The following is a 13,071-nucleotide window of genomic DNA, read 5'->3' as shown; positions in this document are numbered from 1 at the left end:
ACAGGGGGACCAACTTCATATCAAAATATATGAAGTCCCTTTGGCAAAAGTGTGGTGTAACCTACAAGTTCACCACCCCTTACCATCCCCAAGGAAACGGGTTGGTTGAGCGCTTCAACCGAACCCTGAAGGGCATGATTATGGGTCTCGAGGAACCCATGAGGCATAAGTGGGACGTCCTCTTGACATGCCTTCTCTTTGCGTACCGCGAGGTGCCACAAAAGTCTCTAGGGTTCAGTCCCTTTGAGCTTTTGTACGGCCACCCAGTACGAGGACCTCTTAGTCTGGTCAAGGAAGGCTGGGAGCAATCTCCCAGGAAACCTCCCCAGAATGTATACAGTTACATGCTGGCTTTCCGGAACCAGACTAGGCGTTTCAGGCAACTTGCTGAGGCAAACCTGGAAGCCAGCCAGGAGGAAATGAAGCGGTGGTACGACCAGAATGCCACTCTGGTTGAGCTTCAACCTGGCCAAAAAGTGTGGGTCCTGGCCCCTGTGGAGCCTTGTGCACTCCAGGACAAGTGGACAGGACCCTTTGAGATTGTGGAGCGCAAGAGTTCTGTCACCTACTTGGTGGACTTGCGGTCTCCTAGGAACCCCTTAAGGGTCCTACATGTCAATCGACTGAAGCCCCACTTGGAGAGGTCCGAAGTGGGCATGCTCTTGGCCACCGATGATGGGACGGAAGAGGAGTCCGAGCCTCTCCCTGACCTCTTGGTAGCCTCAGAGCGAGACGGGTCAGTGGATGGAGTAAACCTCTCCCCCACCCTGACCCCTGAGCAACAGGGTGACTGCCGCCAGCTGCTGGGGCAGTTTCCTGACCTGTTCTCCCTGGTTCCTGGTATCACAAATTGGTGCGTCCATGATGTGGATACGGGAGACAGCTTACCTGTGAAGCACAAGGCCTACCGGGTAACTGACAGGGTCAGAGCCTGCATCAAAGAGGAGGTCTCGAAGATGCTTGCTCTAGGGGTGGTTGAGTCCTCCAGCAGTCCTTGGGCCAGCCCAGTGGTCTTGGTCCCAAAGGCTGCAGCGCCGGGTGCCACGCCTGAACTCCGGTTCTGTGTGGACTACCGAGGACTCAACTCAGTCACGAAGACTGACGCGCACCCCATCCCCAGAGCTGATGAGCTCATCGATCGGTTAGGGGCTGCACGGTACCTCAGCACGTTTGACTTAACGTCTGGGTACTGGCAGATCGCCTTGACTGATGGGGCCAAAGAGAGGTCCGCATTCTCTACCCCAGATGGGCATTACCAGTTCCGGGTGATGCCCTTTGGGATGAAGAATGCCCCTGCCACCTTCCAGAGGTTGGTCAACCAGGTGTTGGCTGGGCTGACCGAGTTCAGCGCCGCCTACCTGGATGACATCGCAGTGTTCAGCGGCACATGGGAAGAACACATGCAACATCTCTGGGAAGTGTTGATGGCGCTGCGCAAGGCAGGCCTCACGATCAAGGCAAGCAAGTGTCAGATCGGGCAGGGTTCAGTGATGTACTTGGGACACCAAGTGGGGAGCGGCCAGGTGGCGCCCCTCCAACCCAAAGTTGAAACCATCCTGGCTTGGGAGCCCCCAAAGACCCAGACGGAGGTGAGGGCCTTTTTAGGACTCACCGGGTACTACAGGAGGTTTGTCAAGGGGTATGGCAGCATCGTTACCCCCTTGACAGAGCTGACTTCGAAGAAGCAGCCCAGAAAAGTGATATGGACTGACACCTGTCAGAAAGCCTTCGACACCCTGAAAACTGCCATGTGCACGGCGCCCGTGCTCTTGGCTCCTGACTTCTCCAAAGAGTTCCTGGTGCAGACGGATGCATCAGAGCATGGTGTAGGGGCTGTTCTCTCACAGATCACTGAGGAGGGCTTTGACCAACCCGTAGCCTTTATTAGCAGGAGGCTACTTCCCCGGGAACAAAGGTGGAGTGCGATAGAACGAGAAGCTTTTGCTGTGGTCTGGGCGCTGAAGAAGCTAAGACCCTACTTGTTTGGGTCTCACTTCCGGGTTCAGACCGACCACAGGCCCCTCAGATGGTTGATGCAAATGAGGGGTGAGAACCCAAAACTGTTGAGGTGGTCCATCTCCCTACAGGGTATGGACTTTACGGTGGAGCATCGCCCTGGCACAGATCACGCCAATGCTGACGGTCTGTCCAGGTTTTTCCGCCTTAGTGATGCAGAACTCCCTGGGGTAGGGTAGTTCTCCCCACTTTTCAGCTGGAGGGGACACGTGTTAGACCTGGCACCCTTGGCGTGGGTCACCCTTCCATTTTTGTCTGTGCCTCAATGTGTTTTTGTGTTGGTGTTAGCTGCTCAGGGCACTGTGCCACTGCCAACCAGTGCCACAGTGCAAGTGCTCCCTATGGTAAAATGTATTATGTGAATTGACTTCCACGTTTGGTTTATTTGGTTTACTATCAGTCCCTAGTAGAGTGCACCAGGGGTGCCAAGGCCTTGTATATCCAAATGCTGCTAGTGGGCTTGCAGCACTGGTTGTGCCACCCACAGAAGCAGCGGGGTAAAATGTGTCTAGGGTCTGCCACTGCAGAACCTGCGCACGGTCGGGTACCGTCGCGCTGACTGAGCAAGTGTCCCCACTTACCAGTCTCTAAACCTTCCCTTAACTACATGTTAGTCACCCCTCTGGTAGGCCCAAGCGCAGGGTGCATTGTAGGTCTAAGGTAGGACATGCCCTCATGTGTGTGGCATGTCTTAATAGTGAATTACAGCCATTTTCGTTTTTCACTATTGAAGGCTACCTGCTCTCCATAGGCCAGAATGGGCTGCTGGGATCGCTACACGCTGTGACCCCAGTGGACTCAGAGAGCATGGTAGAAAGTCATGTTTAGTATGCCTGAACTCGGGATAATAAAATACATCTTTTAGTAAGGGTTATTTTAATATCCTGGGTTTGCAAATGCTACTTTTAGAAAGTTAGCCTTTGCGTGCCTAACCATCTCAGTCCGCCTCTGCTGTGTGTGTGTGTTCTGCCTAGCAACCGTACAGGAGCAGGGCTGGGGGATTCCAGGAGACAGGTTGGCTGCCAGGTGGTGGGTAGAGAGATTACACCAGGATGGGTGGGAGGAGTGCACCCTGACTCTTGAATAGACCTGTGCTCTGCCACCACAAAGCCGGCGCCGCCCCCTGTGGAGCGGCTGATGTCTCTGCCCTGCTGCTGAAAGGAACAAGCCGAGTCACCCCAACAGAGTGCTCCAAAACTGGACTGAGCCAGGCCCAGGCCCCCTGGCGCTAAAGAACAAAAGAATCCCTGTATAAAAGTAGGAGCCTGGCTCCTAAGAAATCAGATCCAGATTGAACCACGAAGGAACTCTGCCCGACTAGAAGGACCTGGAAGAAGCTGAAGGAGGAGTAACTTTCCCTGACCTGAGGGACTGGCCTGCAGTAGGTGCCTTGCTGAAGAAGGAGAGGAAAAAGACTGAAAGAGACTTTTGCACTTTGTTCTTCAACTATCTCCAAGGGCTTGGAAGAAGAGCTTGCCCCCTGAACTGAACCCCAGGACCAGTGGGTTCACCGTGTCTCCGCTCGTCTGAGAACTCGAGCCGTGTGCTTTCTCCCGCCGGAGTGCCCTGCGCACCTTCGCATCCCTCCTAGGGCCGTGACACCCAGAAGCCTGGCCGCCTCCACTCGCCGAGAGCCCCGCTCTACCTGAGTCGCTCTGGACCCATCGAGTCTGGCCGTCCCGCTTCCCTGTCACCTGCCTGCTACTGGAGCGCGCTTGGTGCCCTTTCGCCCTCCCGCCGGATTTCTAGTGGGGAAGTGAAATCCAGCCTCGGACGGCCGCCCGTACGTCGTAACGTATCCGGCCGCCCCGCTTCACCTCCCAGCCTGAGTCTGACCGTGCCGCCCTCCGCAGTGACCTCCCGCACAGTCCGTGTCGGAGGCCCGGGGCCGCACCTGTCTACCGAGAGCCGCCCGCTCAATTCTTGATCCGGAAGACCCACGAGGTGCAGAACCTGCATCTCTCCTGAAGACTCGTCCAAGCACCTCGCACGTTCCCAGGTACAGTGAACTCTCTATCGGACTCGGGGTCCGCAACGTTCTGATTTCCCCGTATCACTGTACCCTGGGTGCCCTGCGCATCACCGTGACTGGACCGACTCAACCGAGCCCTGTGAAGCGCTCGTGATCGAATAAGTTACCAAAGACAAGAACAGTGCCTAATTATCATCTTGTGGCTTCCATTTCGTAACCGTTATTGATGGTCTTGTACATGCCTGCGTAACAAAGAACCTTTTATATAAAGCATCCGTATTTTTGATACAACTTACGCCTGGTGTCCATTTGTGGGGGATCGTTGTGATTTACTGTGTGTTATCATAAATGCTTAACTGACTAGCACCCTGAAGTTTAGCCCTGACTGCTCGCGCCACACTACCTATAGGGTGAGCAGGGGTTGTTCTGAAGGGGTAATTCCCTCGCCCTGAATAGAAGAAGGGACCGCTGCTTGTCACAAGTACCTACCTGTGCCAACCAGAGGTTCCCCATTCTAACAAAGGGCCATCCGAAGGAGTTCCGCATGAGCATCCTGAATGTTCCTCACCACTTTGTGAATGAGCAGGATCAGGGGAACGCATAAAAAAGTCCAGCTGGCCAGTGCAGGAACTGAGCATTCTCCCCGCCCCGAAGCAGTTTGAGAAGAGATCAGAGTCCAAAAATCAAGCAAAATTGTGTTCTAGACCATGGAAAAGGGTCCAACCAAGGATTCTGCCCCTTGCATCCGTTGTCATGGCTCAGGGTGCCGGGGGATACAACCCCGATCCAGATTGTCTTGTGTCAGCCACCATCGGTAGTCCAGTTTTATCTGAGATGAGACAGGAACCATTGTCTCATAGTCCTCTTACATCAAAGACCACCAGTGCAGAAGATGCCAAAGTGGAGGATGGAGGTGAAGTCTGGTCCATGGAGTGATCATTGCCCTGGCAGGCGTGGACGGTAAACCATTGTCTCACAGAGGCCTCTTGTTTCCAGTATCTGGAAAGGCAGAACATTAACTTTTTTTTCCACAATTCAGGAAAAAATACTCACCCTACATCCATTTGGAGGAGTATACGAGTGAACTTAAGTTGTTGATACAGATGCAGCCGTGGCCTCTTTTGGTTTAGAAGAATAACACATCTAGTGAACCTTGCGTACTTCCTGCACACCCTCACAACCCTTTGAGGAAGAGGAGGAACAAATTAACCAGATACCCCTGGACTTGGATGTCTTTTGAGTAACTACTACCCAGCAGAGAAGTGGGAATCTTTGTATAGAGACACTGGGAGAAGATGTTATTCCAAAAGGAGGAAATTGGAATTGGTAGTGGCTTTCTGAACACAAAATCGCAGATATTTTTGATGGTCCTGCTGTATTGCGACATGAAGGAACGCATCGAGTGGGTCAACAGACTTCAGATAATCTCCTGCATAATCATTGGGATTATACTGCACAGAGTGACATTTTCAAATGTTTGTTGCGGTCCAAAGAATCTGGCGTTTTCAGGTTCAGAATGGGACGAAACTCCCTGATGGCTTTTGGACCAGGAAGAACACAGAGCATCATCTCTTGTTCTTGCTCTGGAATCAAGGCCTCCGTTTGTAGAAGATCTCGAACTCCCTGATTTAGAGCTTGTTTTCGACAAAGTCAATGAGGTTCCGGGACGGCGTAAGAAAACTCTACCAAATGTTCTCGAACTTTAATTTGGTAACCTGAAGGTATCACCTCCACTACCCGGCTGTCCACCATTGAAGAGTTCCACATTATGAAGAAATGTTTGCGTCAAGCCCCCTCAAAGATCAGTGGAGGAAGCTCGATGTAGCCGGAATACGAATGAAGGGATACACCGGGTGGATTTTCCTGAGGAAAGACTGCCCCTACATCCTAAGGGATGGCTGTGGTTCTTTGTGGTGGACGCTGAACCCCAGACCCTCATTCTGACATTCAGCAGGATCCCTACTGGCGGACATGCTTTTTCTGTTCTCACAGCAGGATGCAAGAACCTTCCACCAGACACTTGTGCTGAATCTATTCTCCTAAATGTCCGTGGGTTGTTGAAAGCTCATCTCTTTCAGCTATTAGTTGGACGTCCTCTCCTACCTTGACGACACCGGGACACCCTAGTGTGGATTCGTGTCCTTTATAAATCTAAAACCCTCCACTTGTGGAAATAAGTCAGACTGGGGTCATCAGTTTTCTGTCGTTGCTCAGGCCCCTTGCATCAGTGGCCTTTGCATGCTTCCTGTTCCAAGCCCTCAGTATCATCTGGAAGGGAAGGAAACCTGGACATCTTACCTAGAGGCACTTACCTGCTTGTGAGAGCGCTGCAGCCACCATAGCAAGCACCTTCTGGAAGGTGGTCCTAGATAAAGGTTCCCCCATACCTCCCGGCTCTTGGACCTCTGAGAGCCTGCTCATCAGGTGAATCTGAGTCCTCTGTGACATGACATTTCTTGGACCATTGCACAGCTCCATTCTGTGTCGTTTGCATCATGAGTCAGGAAAACTAGAGCAGATGCTGAAACTGCTCCGTTTCTATGGAAACAAGAACACAAGTTGTGTGACAAACCCGCCATGACAGAGTCAGGCAGGCGGTCGCGCAACGCGGAGAGCCAGAAAAGGTAAAAGGTAGCATTGGGCGAGCCAACATATTAACAGGGAGAGCCAAGCCAGAGCTGGCCCAGTAGGCGGCTCTGGCTCTGAGAGCCAATGCACGAGCTGGCCCAGTGGGCGGCTCTGGCTCTAAGAGCCAATGCACGAGCTGGCCCAGTGGGCGGCTGTGGCTCTAAGAGCCAATGCACGAGCTGGCCCAGTAGGCGGCTCTGGCTCTAAGAGCCAAGCCAGAGATGGCCCAGTGGGCGGCTCTGGCTCTAAGAGCCAAGCCAGAGCTGGCCCAGTGGGCGGCTCTGGCTCTGAGAGCCAATGCACGAGCTGGCCCAGTGGGCGGCTCTGGCTCTAAGAGCCAATGCACGAGCTGGCCCAGTGGGTGGCTGTGGCTCTAAGAGCCTATGCACGAGCTGGCCCAGTGGGCGGCTCTGGCTCTATGAGCCAATGCACGAGCTGGCCCAGTGGGCGGCTGTAGCTCTAAGAGCCAATGCACGAGCTGGTCCAGTAGGCGGCTCTGGCTCTAAGAGCCAAGCCAAAGATGGCCCAGTGGGCGGCTCTGGCTCTAAGAGCCAAGCCAGAGCTGGCCCAGTGGGTGGCTCTGGCTTTAAGAGCCCATGCATGAGCTGGCCCAGTGGGCGGCTGTGGCTCTAAGAGCCAATGCACGAGCTGGCCCAGTGGGCGGCTCTGGCTCTAAGAGCCAAGCCAGAGATGGCCCAGTGGGCGGTTTTGGCTCTAAGAGCCCATGCACGAGCTGGCTCAGTGGGCGGCTCTGGCTCTAAGAGCCAATGCACGAGCTGGCCCAGTGGGCGGCTCTGGCTCTAAGAGCCCATGCACGAGCTGGCCCAGTGGGCGGCTCTGGCTGTAAGAGCCCATGCACGAGCTGGCCCAGTGGGCGGCCGTGGCTCTAAGAGCCAATGCACGAGCTGGCCCAGTGGGCGGCTGTGGCTCTAAGAGCCAATGCACGAGCTGGCCCAGTGGGCGGCTCTGGCTCTAAGAGCCAATGCACGAGCTGGCCCAGTGGGCGGCTCTGGAAAAAAGAGCCCATGCGCGAGCTGGCCCAGTGGGCGGCTCTGGCTCTAAGAGCCAATGCAGGAGCTGGCCCAGTGGGCGGCTCTGGCTCTAAGAGCCAATGCTCGAGCTGGCCCAGTGGGCATCTCTGGCTCTAAGAGCCCATGCACGAGCTGGCCCAGTGGGCGGCTCTGGAAAAAAGAGCCCATGCACGAGCTGGCCCAGTGGGCGGCTCTGGCTCTAAGAGCCAATGCACGAGCTGGCCCAGTGGGCGGCTGTGGCTCTAAGAGCCAATGCACGAGCTGGCCCAGTGGGCGGCTCTGGCTCTATGAGGCAATGCACGAGCTGGCCCTGTGAGCGTCTCTGGCTCTAAGAGCCAATGCTCGAGCTGGCCCAGTGGGCGGCTCTGGCTCTAAGAGCCCATGCACGAGCTGCCCAGTGGGAGGCTCTGGCTCTAAGAGCCAAGCCAGAGCTGGCCCAGTGGGCGGCTCTGGCTCTAAGAGCCCATGCACGAGCAGAGCAATTGAAATATGTGGCAGATACACACAACAAACATCTTGTAGGATTATGAAAAGACATCTTCAGGATTCAAGAAAGTGTAGTTCTTTAACTAAGTGTTTCACCTCAGTGCATCTGATTATTTGAAGAGGATTTATTAAAAAGCAGAGTTTTTAAACATGAACTGACAAACCTTCCTTTTACTGCCCTAATGGCAGTTGTATTTATGAACTTAAAGGCAAGTCACTTGTCAAGAATGGCTGAAATGTTGCCTCGCTTTTTATCATAGATGGAGCAAGGTTTTAGGCAAGTACTCACATATTTGAAGATGCTCTCATATTAAAAAAATAAAGTTAATAGTATTTGCCTTGGATGAAATCTGTAATCTGACTTCTTGCCGCTGAGGCCACACCAGGGTCTTTGTGACCAAGGCCTTAGCTATTTAATACCATTTAAAAATCTGGTTTAAACCAATAATTGTCACTGAAACATGATCACGCCTCTTAAGCCTCACCAGAAAAAGTAGAACATGCTTCCATCGCACTATGTTTAATTACTTTTTGCGTTCACTTTTCTCCTGCCCTCCTTCTTCAAGGCATTTCTTTTTATTCTCCATAGATTCTTTTGTTTCTCCTTCTGAATCCAGTTTTCTCCTCCTTTCCTGCTTTCCTTTCTTTCCCTTTCTTTCCCTTTCTTCCTTTAATCATTTTCCTCTGCCTTTTGTTCTTTCCTTTCTGCTCTGGTTCTCTCCTTTCTTTTCACATTCTGTTTCATTTTTTCTTTCTTCTATTCTTACTCTTAATCCCACTCCCTTCTTTATGTTCTTTCTTTATTCCTTTCCTTTCTTCCTTCCTTCTTTTCTCTATACATTTTCTTACCTCCATAACTCTCCTTTTCTTTCTTCATTCTTTCTTTGCTTCTTCCTCCCTCCCTTCCTTCTTTTCTTCTCTTTTTTCCCTCCTTCCTTCTTGCTACTTTCCTGCCTTCTTTATTCCTTTGTTCTTTCCTTCTTTTCTTTCGTGCTTTCTTTGTTTCTTTTTTCTTTCTTCCTTCCTTTCTTTCTTTCATTCCATCCTTTATTCCTTCCTTCTTTCCTGCCTTCTTTCTTTCACCCTTTGTTCCTTCTTTTTCTCTCTTCCTTCTTTCATTTTTTTGCCTTCTTACTTTTTTCCTTCCTTCTTTAATTCTTGCTACATTCCTGCTCTTTCATTTGTCCATCGATCTTCCTTTTCTTTCTTCCCTCATTCTTTCCTACTTTCTTCCTCCTTCATTTCTCCCTTCCATTTTTAATTCTTCTCTCCCTTCTTTATTTAATCCTTTTTACTCCATTCTTTTCAGTGTTTTGTATTGTCCTTCGCAGCCTGCTTATTGTCGCCCTCACTTCCCTTGTCTTTCTATCTTTCTTCCTCCTTCTCTCTTTTCTTGTTTCATTCTTCCCCCTCCTTCCTTTGTTCTTTCCTTTTTCTCATTCATTCTTTCTTTCTTTCTTCCTTCATTCTTACCTTCTCTTTCATCCTTACTGCCTCTTTCTCCTTTGTTTGTTCCCGCTTTCCTGCTATATTCCTTAATTCCTTCTGTCTTTTGTTTCTTATGGCTTCGCTTCTTTCGTCCTTCGTTCGTTCCTTCTTCTCTATCTTCTGTCTGTCCTTTTTCCTTTTTTCCTTACTTTTCTTTATTCCTTCCTTTTTAATTTCTTTCTTCTTTCTCTTCCTTCCTCCCATCTCCTCCCATCCACCTTTCTTCGTTCCTCCTTTCATTCTTCATTCCTTTGTTCTCTTCCGTCCTATGATCCTTCCTTCATTTTTTACTTCCCTTTTTCTGTCTTCTGTTTCTTCTTTGTTTATTTCTTCCCACTCCATTCCTTTCAGATGTTTTTTTCCCACCTTCCTTATTGGCTCCCTCATCTCCTTTCTATCTTCCTCCCTCCTCTCCCTTTCCTTTGTTCATTCTGCCCCCTTCTTCACTTTGTCCTTTCTTCATTTCCTCTCACTCTCACTCCTTTCCTTCCACCCTTTCTGCGCTTCTCTCCCTTCTCAGTGCACTTGGCACCCTGACAGTAATGGCACATCTCTTCTCTCTGCTCCAGGTGTGTGCCTGGCACCTTCAACCTTCAGCCCAACAATCCCCGCGGCTGCAGCCACTGCTTCTGCTTCGGACATTCCACTGTGTGCACCACGGCCCCCGGATATGGCGAGCATCTCATCCACTCCGACTTTCATCATGGTAAGAGATGTGCAGTCAGAAACGTGGTGGTACCAGATGGGTAAAAGAAGATGCCATGGTTTAGGGGTGTGGATCTACAATATGTGGGATACCATAGCGGGTATTAGCTTTGAGGGAGATTGTTGACCTTGCCCTTCCTTCAGGGTCCTCCCCACACTTCGCCTTCACCCCTCTTGTTATCTGAACCTCTTTTCGGTAACTTTTAGGATTCTGTGCACTTTACCACCTCTAACCAGTGTTAAAGTGTTTGTGTTCGCTCAAAAAACATGGTACAATGTGCTTACGCCTGATTGGTACATTTAATTTACTTAAAGTCACTCATTAGGGTACCATATTTGGCCAGGGCCTGTAAATTAAATGCTGCTAGTGGGCAGCAGCACTCATTGTGTCACCCATTAAAATTAGCCTTTTAAAACATGCCTAGGGTCTGCCAATGCAGCCTGTAGTGCAGTTTTAAACTACCAATTTAACCTGCACAAAAAATCTTTTGCCAGGCCTAAACTTACCTGTTAAATACACATAAGCCACCGCTAAAGTAGGCCCCACAGAAGCCTATAAGGCAGGCAGCATTGTATTTAAAAAGCAAGACATATTTTTAAGTTTTACCAGTCCTGGTAGTGAGAAACTCTTACATTCGTTTTTCACTACGGCAAGGCCTACTTCTCCAATAGGATAACATTGGGTTGCCTTATTACATTCAATAACTGCTAAATTTCGACTTGGAGCAGGTATGAATATCATGTGTGGACTTACATGAATTGTAATTTAAAATCCTCTTTAGGGTAAAGTCGGATTTTAGATAACAAATTAAAAAATGCCATTTTTTAAAAGAAGGCATTTTCCTGCCATAAATTTACTGAGGCCTTCTAGGACTTAACAGCTGCCTTGCCCTGTTGATTGCTCCTCCATCAGGAATGCGTATTGGCCCCGAATAGTGAACAATAGGACCGGGGTGTAGCTTGGAGAGGGCTGTTCTGTAGAATAGGAGGGGCGTAGCTGTTCCCTGCCCCATTTCAAAGGGCTGCCTCCAGCATGCTTGCAGGAGCCTGGGCAGGGGAAGAAAGGGGGGAAAAGGAACTCTCTGGAACCAGATGTGGGAATTGACTAGAAGTTTTCCCCACATCTAAGGGTAGCACCAGGTATAAATATTGGACCTCTTGAGCCACTCACTAGTTCACTCTCAGACCTGCGGAGGACCCCCAGAAGGACTGCCTGGCACTTCAGAGGGCTGTCCTGTTGCTTGAGGCCTGTTTTGTACCCCAGAGGACTGTCTTGCTTCTACCAGAGGACTGCCCACCTGCTTGCAGCCTGCCTTTCTGCTTGATCCCAGGACTAGCAGAGTGACTCCAAGGGTCAGTTGGCTGACTTCCTGTTCAGATCTACAGGAACACAACAAGCTTCTGAGGCCTCCCTGCAGCTGCCCCGCTGACCTGCTGCAACAGGCCCTGCCTGGATCTGCAACTGGCCCAGCCTTAGCCTTGCTGGCCTCTGCTGGAGTGAGTTCCTGATCCCCAAGAGGTGCCTCCCCAGGCCCTGGACCCTTAGCTGGTATCAGTTGAGCTCTTCCTTTAAATCCTGAAGTTCTGAAAGCTGTATGCCGGACTTTCCGTAGGTAACTTTTTCAGCAGGACGAACCTTGTCCCTGTAACCGTCCCACACACCAGTGTGGTCGGCCTGAACTTAGAACTTTGTCCCAGTGTAGCGCAACTTGATACCAATAGATACGTCTTTCTGCCTCTTGGCGCAATTTTTACATAAACCTTTAAAATTGCATTTCCCCGGTTCTACTGAGTGGATTTTGTCAGTTTGTTCTCATTTCGTTTCTTAATTGTACTCTATTTTTTATACCTTGTGCTGTGGTTTCCCTTTATTACTCTTTGTGCGCTGCATAAACAGTGCAAGTACAAGTTAAGCCTGATGGCTTTTGTTCCAAACTACTAGAAGGTTAAGAACAGGTTAATATAGTGAATTTTGACAAGGATTGTGGTTGTTGCTTGAGGAGGGTTTTCGTCCTCTACAACAATCAAAAACCCAATGTCTTACAGGTGTGGGTTCCACAGTGGTGGGAGATGGAGGAGGTACTCACCAAGGTGCCATGAAGTGGATATGGAACTGGTAAGATGAGGAAAGGGGTGCTAGACCTCCCTACCAGGGTCCAAAACGTAAACCTAATTGTTCTGGAGGCACTGTGTTTGAAAGACCATAGATTGACACCATTGGACCACCAAAGCATACCCACAGGGGGTGTAGAGATTCACAGTGGACAGAGAGGACATGGCCCTGAACAAGAAAAGCAATATACAACAGGAACAGAATGGCACAGTGGCGGGCGACATGGGCCGTAACAAATGTCAGGTAGTAGCTAAAACAGCTAAACAAGATCGGAGGCAGGGGGAGAAAAACTTCTGGCTCAGGGCCTTGTTCATTAGGAGGGCCTTAACTTCCCTTTTGAAGGCAAGTGTTGAGGGAATCAGTCTTGTTTCCACGAGGAGGGAGTTCCAGATTCTCAGGGTAATGCCAGAGAATGAACGATTGTATGTTTTCAGTTTTTTAAATTTCTTCGACTTAAGCAGCAGTGTGCTGGTGCTCCTTGAGGGCCAGTTGCAGCCGGAGAGTTCGAGCTTGTTTTTCAGGTACAGTGGGGTATTGAAGGGCAGGGCTCTGTGGGTCATGAATGCAATTTGTAAGTGGCTCCTTACCTCAAATGGAAGCCAGTTGAGCGATTTCAGGTCTGGAGAGACGTG

The 13,071-nt window shown here is 50.4% G+C and overlaps 1 protein-coding gene across 2 annotated transcripts in view; it reads left to right on the top strand.

Moving 5' to 3' along the window:
* LAMC3 (laminin subunit gamma 3) overlaps positions 1-13,071 on the top strand; it is a 770,318-nt gene that overhangs the window by 332,071 nt on the left and 425,176 nt on the right. For both annotated transcript variants that reach the window (XM_085613958.1, XM_085613956.1), the window contains exon 8: positions 10,191-10,327. In XM_085613958.1, coding sequence (XP_085470084.1) covers positions 10,191-10,327 — 137 coding nt within the window. The remainder of the gene's footprint in view (positions 1-10,190; positions 10,328-13,071) is intronic.

The sequence above is a fragment of the Triturus cristatus genome, chromosome 1_2, assembly GCF_964204655.1.
Source record: "Triturus cristatus chromosome 1_2, aTriCri1.1, whole genome shotgun sequence".
Lineage (NCBI taxonomy): Eukaryota > Metazoa > Chordata > Amphibia > Caudata > Salamandridae > Triturus > Triturus cristatus.
This window is presented reverse-complemented; position numbering and strand designations above follow the sequence as displayed.